The sequence below is a fragment of the Scyliorhinus torazame genome, chromosome 22 (assembly GCF_047496885.1).
Source record: "Scyliorhinus torazame isolate Kashiwa2021f chromosome 22, sScyTor2.1, whole genome shotgun sequence".
NCBI classification, from domain to species: domain Eukaryota; kingdom Metazoa; phylum Chordata; class Chondrichthyes; order Carcharhiniformes; family Scyliorhinidae; genus Scyliorhinus; species Scyliorhinus torazame.
In genome coordinates this window covers 57455734-57468466 of record NC_092728.1, presented here as the reverse complement: position 1 = coordinate 57468466, position 12733 = coordinate 57455734, and the positions used below count along the sequence as shown (strand labels likewise).

Below are 12733 nucleotides of genomic sequence, written 5' to 3'. Positions count from 1 at the left end.
GTGTACTGACCCTCCGAAAGAGCACTCAACCCAAGCCCCCCCACCCCTCCCATTCCATTCTGCAACCACGCTCATTGATATTGGGTTCCATTTCCATAAATGTGCACGGTGATAACTCTCCTACTGAAGTAAATGACTGCGTTTAAGGCTTGCGCTTCTTGAGGTACATACATGGCTATTTCTGCCTCTAGGGATCATTTGTCATTGCAAAAATAATTTCCATCATCGGTGGATTGGCAAAATCCCTGCAATTTAACCAAAATGAAAACCAGGCCTTTCCCTGGAAAATAGATATCATCGCTGCAGAGTGTGACGCATGACAAATATGTTAGGCAATAAGTGTGAAGATGCCATAAATACATTAGGCAAGAGTGATTATCAGCAACAAGCTCTGTCAATGGATTTTTGAACTGAATTTTGACTCGGGGCGTTGTAGCTGTGACAAGCTATGTTTGCCTTGTGTATGATTGTCTCTCCTTCTCCACCAGCAATAATGAATGTGCGGAAACTAAATTTACATTATTTAATAAAAAGAATTTGCAGCCCACTTGGCCAACTTCCAATTCTATTTATTGGTGTTTTCTCCCTGCCGCATCATTGAGGTGATGTGAATATTTTTGCAATTCATTATCGACTATTTCTCACATAATAAAACAATTTTATGATATGCTGGAGGGCAGGAAAAAGAAGCTAAAAAGTTCCAATGTGGCAAAGCTGTGTTTTACCTAAATAACAGAGGTGGGTCTCCGCTTGGTTTCATAAAGATTAAGATTAGTGTCCTGGAAAAAGACTTTTGTGTTCTTGCCCAAAGCTGTGTCAACCCTAAGGGTTCTTTTCTTTCAATAAGCTAAAAGCTATCTTTCTCTCTGCACACTCTCATCCCAATTATTACTTACCTTGCACTCGGTGTTTGGCACTGTGCTGTGATTTCTTTCTTGAAGAAATCTGACAATTTCTGGTCATCGAGAATGGGGAGTTACATGTGGTCGCAGAGGATTTTCTGTTGCACATGGGATCATGTCACAACTGATCTGACTTGTAGGAAGCGTGCATCGCGATGCGAGTGTCTTCAAATGGCTTCTTCTGTTTTCCTCTGGTCAGACTATTGCCAAAGGCCTGGTGCAACCGGTGACGGATGGGGTGGCCTACTGAACTCGGAGATTCCCACACTTTCCTTTAGTGAACGAGTTCAGCATGCAGCTAGGCTGCTAGCATTCTACACAGAAGTCATGAAGAGCTGAGCTGAGGAGGGCAAAAGGGAGTTGGACTAATATGCACAGTGGAATCTGCAAGCTTACTGAACTAACCGAGTGAATGACTATCTCTTGGCTAATAATATTTCTACTGCCTCTCACTGTCAAGAGTCAGGAGCCCCACCAAGCCAGTTTCTTTGATGTGGTCATTCCTCATCAGCACCTCAACCATTAATTAAAAAAACATATTGTAATTTCCCTTTGTTTGTTTAATTATCAGGAACATTGATGGTCCATCTGTAGTATATATAAAGATACATATTTAAAGCAGCAATATGTCCTGTCGAAAGCCTTTGCTCTATTATGGCAGCTTTGCCGGAGTTGTTCATTCCGTGTGAGCATTGCTCATGGTTTTAATGGTACCCTAGGCATTGCCTTGTGCTGTCGAATACATGCTGCACCCACTTAAATTTGTGACTCCAGGCACGTGTGGGTTATCCACCATTAGCTAGGGTTCAGCTCTCACAGACAGTTTGTTTGAGCAACAATGGGGAAATTAAAATGTATTGTGTCTGCTCCAGGATTAAATCTCAACCATTGTTTGCATTTTTATTAATTGCAGTACTATCATGTGAACAGATTCAATTTTACAGATTCAGTCATCATACCCTGTGCCACCGGGGAAACTGAAACGTCGTAATTATTTTATCACATTTGAGAAAACAAATTTCAAATTGCCCGACCTGTTTTCTTGATTTTCATTATCTGCAACCTATTGCGAGATTTATGACTTTTACTCTAGACTCTCTCCTATCGTTAGATCATAAGAAATAGGAGCATGAGTAGGCCATTCGACCCAGCGAGCCAGCTTCAACCTTTCAATAAGATCAGGGCTAGTTTGATTATGCCCTTATTTCCACTTTACTGCATGCCTGCTGCAACCTTTGTCTCTGTTGTACATCAAAAATCTGCCCAATTCAGCCTTAAATATATTCCATAACCCAACATCCACTGCACTCTGTGGAAAATAATTTCAGACACTGATTGGTCAATTGAGAGTCAAAGTCCTTCCTAATTTCCGCCTGAAATGGAAGACTTGTTATTTTGAAACTGTGCCCTTTGATCTAGATTCCTCCATGATGGGAAACATGTGCTCAGCATCTACACTGTCAAGTCCCCCTCACAATCTTATAGGTTTCAAGAAGATTATTTCTCATTCTTTGAAATTCCAATGAGTATAAGGCCAATTTGCTCAATCTTCCCTCATAACATGAGCACTTCATCCCAGGAATCAGCCTTGTGAACCCTCCCTGAACTGTTTTCAAGGTATATACCTCCTTAAGTAAGGATACCAAAACTGTACACAGTACTGTAGTTATGGTCACACTACAATTTTCTGTAGCTGTAGCATGGTTTCCTTCCTAATGACTTGCTGTACCTGCGTGCAAGTACTTTATGATCCGTGTACAAGGACACCGAGATCCTTCTATACCACAGCACGCTAGAGTCTCTTTCCATTTACATAATACACCACTCCTGCATTCTTCCTGCCAAAGTGAACAACTTCACATTTTCCCACATTATGCTTTGTCTGCTGCATTTCTGTTCGCTCACTTAATCTATCCATAACTCCTTACCGACACTATCCTCCTAACAATTTGCTGATTCTTTGCAAAATCAGCAAATTTAGCTACAACACAGCCAGTCGCTTCAAAGAACAAAGAAAGGTACAGCACAGGAGCAGGCCCTTCGGCCCTCCACGCCTGCACTGACCATGCTGCCCGTCTAACCTAAAACCTTCTGCACTTCCAGGATCCATATCCCTCTATTCCCAACCTATTCGTCTAAGTCATTAATATAGAATGTAAATAGTTGAGGTCCCAGCATTGATCCCTGTGGCACTCCACTCATTACAGTTCGCCAGCCTGAGAAGTATCTATTCATCCTGGCTCTCTGTTTTCTGTTAGTTAGCCAATACTGTACGATTCCGCTAATCTACGAATTTTAGAATTTTATATTAATTGGGACAAACATTTAGGAATCTCATGTTAGCCACTCTGCTTGCAAGTTGCAACTATGAAACAGCATAAGACAACTTGAGGCTGTGAGTTGTGTGAAGAATTGTCTTGCTGATAAGAGTTAGGGATCTAATTTTCAAAGGATGCTCATGGCACCCCTTTGTCTTAAAGTTACAAAAAAGAACAAGCTCAAGGCCTTTTAAAAGAATAACTGTTTTGCTCTCAGCAAGAATTCCTCCCATTTGTGATACAAGCTAGTAGAACACACATAAATAACTCTTTATTACAATAGTCTTCTAACACATTGATCATTTAAGAGTATCAATAGGGTAAGTCATTTAAGGCACCTTTGTTGCTTATCTTTCCTGTTTCACCAAGAGAAACAATGCTGACCATCTGGCACTAATGGCTGTCAGGATAGCTATGATTAGTTTTTGCTTCATGTGAAGCAATTTGAGGAGGCCAAATAGCTAAATATTTTGATAAAGATGCAACATGGTTTATGGGAATGTCATTTGGATTTCTAATTAATGTAAGATCTCGAGGAAGCATTGAGTACAAAGAATACACATCTGCTTTCTTTCAGTTACTGGTTATATGATTTGGGCCATGTCAGTCGGGTTAAAGCTAGCAAACTCTCTTTTAATCAATTGAAGCTATGTCCAAGGGGGACACGTGGACCCTCAGAATTAAGGACAAATGTCGAAGGTTCCACAATATCGTTTGCACAGTCATACCGTCACACAAAGTGACAGTTTTCCTTCAGCTCAACATTAATTGGAAAAAAGATGATGGGGGGATTCTTTACCCCAGAGGGCTGCGGAAGCTCAATTATTGAGCATGTTCAAGACAGAAATCAAGAGATTTGTGGAGATTAATGGCACCAAGGGCTATGGAGATGGTGTGGGAAAACGACATTAAGGTACATGATCAGCCACAATCTAACTGAATGGTGGAACAGGCTTGACAGGTCAAATGGCCTGCAACTGCTCCTATGTTCCTATCTTTGCTCCCATCTTGCGTCTAGTGACCTATTTCTTATCTACATGTCGCTCCACAGTAACATCATTCAAAAGCACAATTTCAGTTTCCATATGTACACTGCTCACAGTCAGCTTTGCGTCACCATTACTTCGCTTGATCCTACAACTGTCTCTAATTTTGAAGGCTGTTTGTCTGACATCCCATGCAAGCTTTTGTTCATCTGTCCTATATCTTCTTATGTGACTCAGTGTTATATTTTGTTTTATAAAGCTGCTGTGAAACACCTGGAGATGTTTTGTAATGTGAAAGGTGCTGGACAAGAACAGGTTGTTGTTCTTTCTGTTATACAGATTCTGAGGACGTTGATATTTTCTTGGCCCACTCAGCTTTTCTTCAATTATCAAACCTGAGGACTTTGCCTTAAAATCCTGAAGTTTTCCAATTCTCTATAAATGTCCTGCTTGCTCAGTGTCTAATGGTTCCACAGTCAAGGGACCTGATTTTCCCCATGGCCTTCGGGATCCTGGCATCGGGATCAAATGGAAAACCCGAGACTGCACTTATCAAGAGCCAATCAGGGGTGGGGAGGACGGCCCAATTTCCTGGAGATCCAGAGTCAATGTCCAGTCAAGGATAGTGGATGGGCCTTTGATGCTGATGGCCCAATCGTAGTGCTCACAGCTCTAGTGTCTCAAAATTTCCACTGGTTGAGGCAGGCTTCCTCAGAAGCAAAAAAATAAAATTATTTTAGGGTGTCGGGGTGAAGTTGGCACACCCCTCATATGAGGGTAAACCCCTCCAAATAGTTCATTGGATGGAACATCTGGCTCTGAATGCCCCCTGGAGAGAGGCTGCCTCCATGGTTTTGGCGATGACAAGGAGCTGCTCTGCTGTTGGCAAGCCCTCCAAATGGTCCTTATTCAAAATTGTCTGTCTGCCTCTGTGACCCAGGCAGTCCATTAGAATTCCTGCCCGCTGCACCCCTCCCCCCCACCCCCCCCCCTCCCCCCGCCAAGTTCCTTGCCTCCAAGCCTGCCACCGCTGGGGCCTGGGAAAAATTTGCCCAACATTCCATATTAATTTGATGACCGCTGCTCAGTCCCGCATACATTTGCACTCACATCCCATCATTGCAAAAGGTGGTCAATGACTGCAGAAAAGGATTGTACAACTTTTGTGAACTGGAGATATGCCAGGGATCAGCAGGCCTAGGGATGCATCTGGCTGCTAAGGGTAACTCAACTGCATGCCTCCAATGTGGGGTTGAGCGGAGGGTAGTGTGGGAATGTGCCGACTGAAAGAGACGTCAGCACTGGCTTTCAGCTGGCCGGATGTGCTGGTCACATGAGGCACCCTTTGCTTAAATCTCAGCTGCAACCCTCAACTATAGTAAGTTATCCAGTCCCAGGGTCCTGAAGGCACAAGGAGCATTGCCCTTGACCTCAATGAAGGAGTGCCTCTTTCTCGGTGCATCCGATCAAAACGGATTGCCAACTGATTCGCTGTAGAAACATTAATGGAGAAGTTTGCTCTTGGCTGCGCACAATGGCATTCTTGGCCAGCCTCAGGCCTCTTTGCTAACTTCTGAACATTGGAAGTTGAGGTATAACAAACAGTCCAGGAGTCTCCCATTTCTTACAGTTGTCATTAACCTGCTAGCAAAAGGTTTGTTGGCAAAATCAAACATGTGACAATATAAATCGCTGTGTGCGAATCTTCGTAGACCTCAGGGTGAACTCCCTTGCTTTACTTTGCATAGTGCCCCGCCAAACTTTGTCTGCAACAGAAGGTTTGGTTGAACTTTTACATTCAAGTTGCAGTGCTCCTGAAAGTGCAATGGCACTGAGCTGGCAGCCTAGATTGTTTGTTTAGGTCTTTAGAATGAGACTTGAACTCAAAATCACCTAATCTAGAGGCAAACGTGTTACCACTGAGTCAAGGCTGAGGCAAGACACCTAATCTGAAGGGTGAAAAGAAACAATCTGAGACACAAGGAGCCTTGAAATGTGTTTTCTTTTCTTTCTTGCTTTCCTTCCTCTTCCAGGGATGTTTTGCCCAACAGGGGTCCCAGTCCAACAGTTTTTCCCTCCTCCCATGTTCCCCAAACCCAGTCCTCCAGCACCCTCCTCTCTCCCACCCTCAGAAAGTGCCTGCCAGACGAGCCACAGCAAAACCTACTCCTCACTTTTGAATCTGGCCCATCAGTGTGGTGCACAGCCTGCAGTCCCAGCAGTGGCCATCGCTCCCGATGGTGTTATAGGGACTAGAGAGCGACTGATCATCGAATTGGCAGGTGGCTCTCAGGTGCAAACTTCCTCCCAGATTGAGGGGTGCGGTGGAGGGGTTGGGTGCCAATTAATGGCCTAATGGCCATAAAATCAGCCGGGGTTTCCCAACTAAGCTAAGCTCACCTGCAACATTTAAGCCATGGAGATGTGCAGGATCAGCCCCTCCAGTCTATTAAGGCACATCATGGGTATGATTCCATGGACACCAGTTATTCTCCAATAACTTTTCGAATTTGCCTTAATTTTTTGATGCCTCTATGGTGAGAATTTACAAGATAGCCACATTCAGGAATATCACTAGTGTTCCAAATCTCCCCTTTGAAATATTTATTAAAACCTTACTCTTTAGATTAAAACATAAGCTATCAATCCTAATTTATCCTTCTCAAAGCCAAAAGTTCTCTAACTATTCTTCAGTGGCATTAAGACATTTACCAAAGTGATGGGTGCTGTGTAAAATTGAGTTATTGCTTTAGGATCAACTCAGAATGTGTCCAATAAAATAATTTAACTTGCTGGTTCACCAGTGTCGCATATGGGGGTACCCCAATGATGCGCTGAGGAATCCATCTCGGACGTTCCCACGTGAAGGTTTACCCAGCAATTGCCCAGAAATTCTAACTTCCTCTGGACAGTTGTGCCGGGCTGGGAAATATCTGACAGAAGCGTTTTAATCGCTAAATTCGGATAGTTCTGCCAGTTTTCCGTGATAGGTACTCTGAAACTGTTAGGAGGAAAAAAAATCACTTCAAGCTCTAGATTAACTAGTTAAAACACCCAGACCCAGCCCTGCACGGACAAACACACACACAGTCATCCAGGGGGCCCACCACACCATCTCCAGCCCCAACCCAGATGCACCATAGAAAGCATTCTTTCTGGGTGTATCACAGCTTGGTATGGAGCCTGCTCTGCCCAAGACCGCAGGAAACTACAAAAGGTAGTGAATGTAGCCCAGTCCATTATGTAAACCAGCCTCCCATCCATGGACTCTATCTATAATTCCTGCTGCCTCAGAAAAGCAGCCAGCACAATTAAGGACCCTATGCACCCCGGATATACTCTCTTCCACCTTCTTCCATCAGGAAAAGATACCAAAGTTTGAGATCACATATCAACCGACTCAAGAACCGCTTCTTCCCTACTTCCATCAGACTTTTGAATGGACATACCTCGTATTAAGTTGATCTTTTCTCTACACCTTGCTATAACTGTAACATTATATTCTGCAGTCTCTCCTTCCTTCCCTATGTGCGGTATGCATTGTTTGTACAGCATGCAAGAAACAATACTTTTCACTCTATACTAATACATGTGACAATAATAAATCAAATCAAATCAAATCAACCCCACCACCCCCCAGGGCGACCTGGTCTAACCCCCCTTTCAGGTGCGACCCAATCCAATCCATTCCACCCCCCCCTCCTGGACTGAACCCCCCCCCCCCCCGCAACCTGACCCAACCCGGTCAGAGCTGACATCACCCCATTCCGTTGTCTGAACCACTTACCTTTTAATTGCCGCTTGAAACACCTCGTTTACGGCAGCGAAGCAGTAAAAAGGGAGCGTTTCTTACCGCTCTGTGCCCCAGTTGCTCCACACCGATGCAGCCAGGGGCACACATCACTGCTCCTGTCTCACTCAGCCTGAGTGAGGAAGGTTGGGCACGACAGGGACTTTGGAATCACCACAATGGCTAAGTCTGCTGAGAATGGCAATCTGCCAGAGTTTGTCCTCTGAGAAAGTTATGGGTCAATAATTATTTATCGTGATTCTGTGGAGCTAATTTACTCCGATTGTTTCAAAATATACAATGATCGACTTTTGCCACTTGAATGTGATAAGTACAGTAAAACCATTAACAATGGGTCACTTGCCACGACAGCCACAATCTGAGTTAGCATATGCTAAGAGGATGTTTCCCCTGGTGGAGGAATCGAGAACTACGGGACACAGTTTAAAAATTCGGCATCTCCCATCTAAGACTGAGAGGAGGAAAATTTATTTTTCTCTCAGATGGTTATTAGTGTGTGGCATTCTCTCTCCCAGAGAGCAGTGGAGGCTGAGTCACTGAATTCATTCAAAGCAGAGTCAGACAGATTTTTGATTGATAATAAAGTTGAGGGTTATTGGGGTGGAGTGGGGGAGGGTTGGATAGGGGTGTGCAGACAGCAAAGTGGAATTGAGGCCACAGTTAGTCTCGAGGGTTCAAATTGCCTACTCCAGCTCTTGATGCTCATGTTCCTGTGCCTGAAGTCGCAGCTCAAATAGAGCTGGAGGGCGGCGGGGGGGGGGGGGGGGGGGGGGGGGGGGGATGTGCGGGGGGGGGGGGGTATAATTATTGATGAGGAGAATGAAGGCTATTCAATTAATGTGTGAAACATTAACGATTTTGACAATGCAAAAAGTTCTTTCTTGTTAAGCAATAAAACAGTCATTTAGCAGACAGTGCAGCTTGTAAATTAATTTTGAGTCTCGCACAAATTCACAATGATGACATATTCTTATCAACCTCCTCATCAGTAATGTCACTCTTCGAGCGGTGACTACCACCACTCTCAATATTTCATTCCATATCTCAAACGGAAAACTTCATTTTCAATGCATTGAATGTGGCTGAGTGAGAAAACTGCCCCCCTCACACAAAAAAAACATCCAATCATTGTTCAATATCGCCACGGAGGTAAACTTTTAAGTCAACTACTTACTCATGGCAGACACAGTGGGACATTTAGACATAGGAGATGTTCACTTCCAGATCCTCTCCTTTCTCACTTTCATTTTCCAAATAACTTTGTTCTTACGCATCCAGCAGTAATTATTTTGGATTGGATTACTTAGGAACAATCACTTCGTGAATTATGGAGGAGGTCCTTCAAGGTCAGCTTCTGGCAATTACGTCTCTCTTGTTGAGGGGGTGGTATCTCTTCCCGACAGGACATTGGAAAGCAAGCAGCACACTCATGCCATCACAATGCACTACACCGGTGAACTGTGGGACTTCCACTTGAAACCCCTCTGCCCCTCCAACTCTCTTTCTGCTCCTTGGAAGGTCTCATTAAAATGTACACCTTTGATCAATCGTTTGTTTGTACACCCTAATGACTCTTTGACTCGTGGTCAATTTTTTGTCAGGTATCTTGGGCGGGATTCCGTGTTTTACGACGGCATGAACGGGCCGACCCGACGGCTAAATCTGGCCCACAAAAGGGGCCAGCACGGCACTGGAGCGGTTCATGCCGCTCCAGCTGCTGATCCTGGCGTGAACTGGGCGCCGCGGGATAGGCGCATGCGCAGTGGCACCGGCGCCAACGCGCACATGAGCAGTGGCTTCCTTCAACGCGCCGGCCCTGGCGCAACATGGCACAGGGCTAAAGGGGCTGGCGAGGAAGAAAGGAGGCCGCCAGCTAGAGAGGCCAGCCCGCCGATCGGTGTGCCCCGATCGCGGGCCAGGCCACATCGGAAGCTCCCCCCCCCCCCCAGGCTGCCTCCCAACCCTTCCACGCCGAGGTCCCGCCGGCTGAGAGCAGGTATGGACGGCGCCGGCGGGACTTGCCGTTTTTACGATGGCCGCTCGGCCCATCCCAGGCCGAGAATCGGCGGACCGGCCGTGTAGAGTGGCCCCCGACCACGCCGCGCCAACTACGCTGGCGCCAATGGCGCCATTTCTCCGCTCTGCAGAGAATCGCGTGCCGGCGTCGGAGAGGCGTGGCTCGATTCGCGCCGGTCACGGGGATTCTCCGGCCCGGTCGCGGGGATTCTCTGGCCTGGCCCCGGGCTGATAGAATCCCGCCACCTGCCCTGTAAAAATGCCTGGGGTCATATTACCATGTGGAAGGTGCTCTATTGAGGTTCTAGGTGCAACTGGGTCTAAACTTTCAAAAAAAATCTTGTTGACTTTTGGGCTGTCCTGTGTTCATGGAAGGTAAGGATCTAAATGCAAGATTTTCTTGTTACATTTCGATCCGAGCATCACTGTCCTTTCAAAGTATCAGAAGCTTTATAAAGGGAGAAAGAAACACAATCCCCTTTCCAACCTCCCTCCACCCCCCCCCCACTCCCGTCCGACATCTCGCCATCGAAGCCAGACGTTAACAACCAGCTCTCAGAGATTGCATTTCCCACACTGAACAGCAATTCAACTCTGGCTGAACTCAAGTAACTCTTTCTTTCCCACCACCTCCCCACAAGGGAAGGCTAATTTGAAGTTTGCCAACTTGGCACAGACTGGGTGCTGTCCCTGGTAATTACAGTTCTGAATCGGCCGGATCAAAATGTCACCTTAAAAATTATTCATCTGCACTTTCAGAGATATTTTTGGAAGGAATGCTGAAAACCTCCGTCAAACCACACCACTGTGTATTAACGATGTTCATATTCTGGGGTGCGGGTGTTCACATCACTGAGAGGAGTATTCACTTCCACTCAGACTGGGTGCCAATAAAACCCTTGTTCAAACTGTCCTTCAAAGCTACGGGAAGGCAGGAAGCTCCTGATACATTGCAGATTTTGCTGCGCTTCCTGAAATTTAAGTTTACAAACAATGCTTATATTTCTTTTTAACAGTCTACAAGCTGATCTCCAAGGGCGTTGTTCACAGTACGTGTGGGCTCTGTAGCACAGTTGTACAGTTTAGCTGTTCACCTGATCTGACCTTTTCAGGCGATCATTCGAGTGGGTACTCAGGGAATGACAACAGCTTGTAAATTGTGGAGGGTGTTACCAGGTAAATAAATTACTGGTACACTTCAGTCTTCAGGTCAATTGGCATCACTTAAAATGATGGGTGGCCTGTGGAGTGTGAACAATGCATACCACATACAAAGCTTTTATACATTATAAAGCTGCCAAGGGAATCCCTGATTGAAATGGCATTCGGCCAACCTCTCTCAGGTGGACAGGTACGCAAGAACAAATCTCTTTGTCCATGCTTCTTTCTCTCTCCTTCTGTCATTTTGGAAACTATGGATATGAATCCTGAGGCCTCCTGTGGCATTGTACCATTTTGATCCCCCCTGAAGCTACCTGATTCAGGATGGAAAGCAGTCTGAATTCCAAGCTAATGTAATACAGACACATATGGATTTGTTACAAAACTACGCAACTTGAATTTGCACAGCAACTGATGGCTGAAGAGCAAGAGTACAAATTCCCTTTGGGCGGGGATAGTACCCAATGGGAACTATCGCAATGACAGTTTTTATGTGCCCTGTTCAACAGGACTGATGATGGGACATCTAATAAGAAACCATTGCACATTTCTGCTCTCTTTGTGCGACCGTCCATGATTTTTCTACCTCTGACACCCTGATGAGTGATCATTGTCATAGCCATTCTACAGGGATCACTTTTGTCTTGTAAAAGATGGAGGATAAGTACCTTGATTGCTCCAGTCGAGATTTGTATTTCATGAAGTCGGCGCATGGTCCCGTCGCGATCGATGAAGTAGGATGAGGCTAGTTGATGGAGTGCCTCCACACTTTGACTGGCATTTGCTGACTTTCTATCTAACTTGCTTTTGTCCATGTACATGGTAAGAGCTTCTTCACCTGCAGGAAGAAGAACAATGAACAGCTCAGTGAAAGTAACTGGAAAACCACAAGAAGAGTGATATCATGGGGCCATCTCACAAAATACAGGACATGATGGATGACTGGAGTAAAACTTCCACATGACCTGTTTCTGTGTCTTAACACTCTGATTCTGAAATCATTGCTTTACTGAATGCATCAAATTACTGTTTTATTTTTCACCTGACTGTGAAAACACTTCAGCTCTCAGTGCAAGGACTCAACTTAAGAGAAAGCTACACTCTGCTTCCAACAGAAGTCGTTGTGGGACATTTGACAGTCGGAAAGGGTAATATGCAAACTGCTCCTCAAACTCTACAGATACCAGGCAGGCTGAGATCCCAGTCTGGAATGTTACATGAGCTGGAAATCCTCCCTCCTCGCTGAGGTTTTTCTCAGGTCGCTGAGAGGGGCAACTTATAAAAGGTCACACACTAGCAAAACATTTCCCTGACTGACTCGTTCGCTCCTCAGAGTGTGACAACCCAACTGCCAGTGTCCTCTCAATGTCAACATGACTTTCCACTTCACCCTGGTCCGGCCAAGCTTAAGGGGCCCCAGCAACTGACCTGATCCAGGCACAACAACAGCAGCAGGCCCTTAAAGTAAGGCTGGAAAAAACTCCTTCATGGCCTAAAGGAATCCTTTGACTCGTGCTTAGCTGTGCCAGTTCCATGATA

At 45.3% G+C, this 12733-nt stretch overlaps 1 protein-coding gene across 4 annotated transcripts in view; it reads right to left on the bottom strand.

Moving 5' to 3' along the window:
• The window catches only part of brinp1 (bone morphogenetic protein/retinoic acid inducible neural-specific 1), a 511248-nt gene that overhangs the window by 154686 nt on the left and 343829 nt on the right, over positions 1 to 12733 (bottom strand). For all 4 annotated transcript variants that reach the window (XR_011937622.1, XM_072488231.1, XM_072488232.1 and 1 more), the window contains one exon: positions 11863 to 12032. Coding sequence is in view for 3 of the 4 variants with exons in the window: in XM_072488231.1 (XP_072344332.1) it covers positions 11863 to 12032 (170 nt within the window). In the remaining variant the exon portion in view is untranslated. The remainder of the gene's footprint in view (positions 1 to 11862; positions 12033 to 12733) is intronic.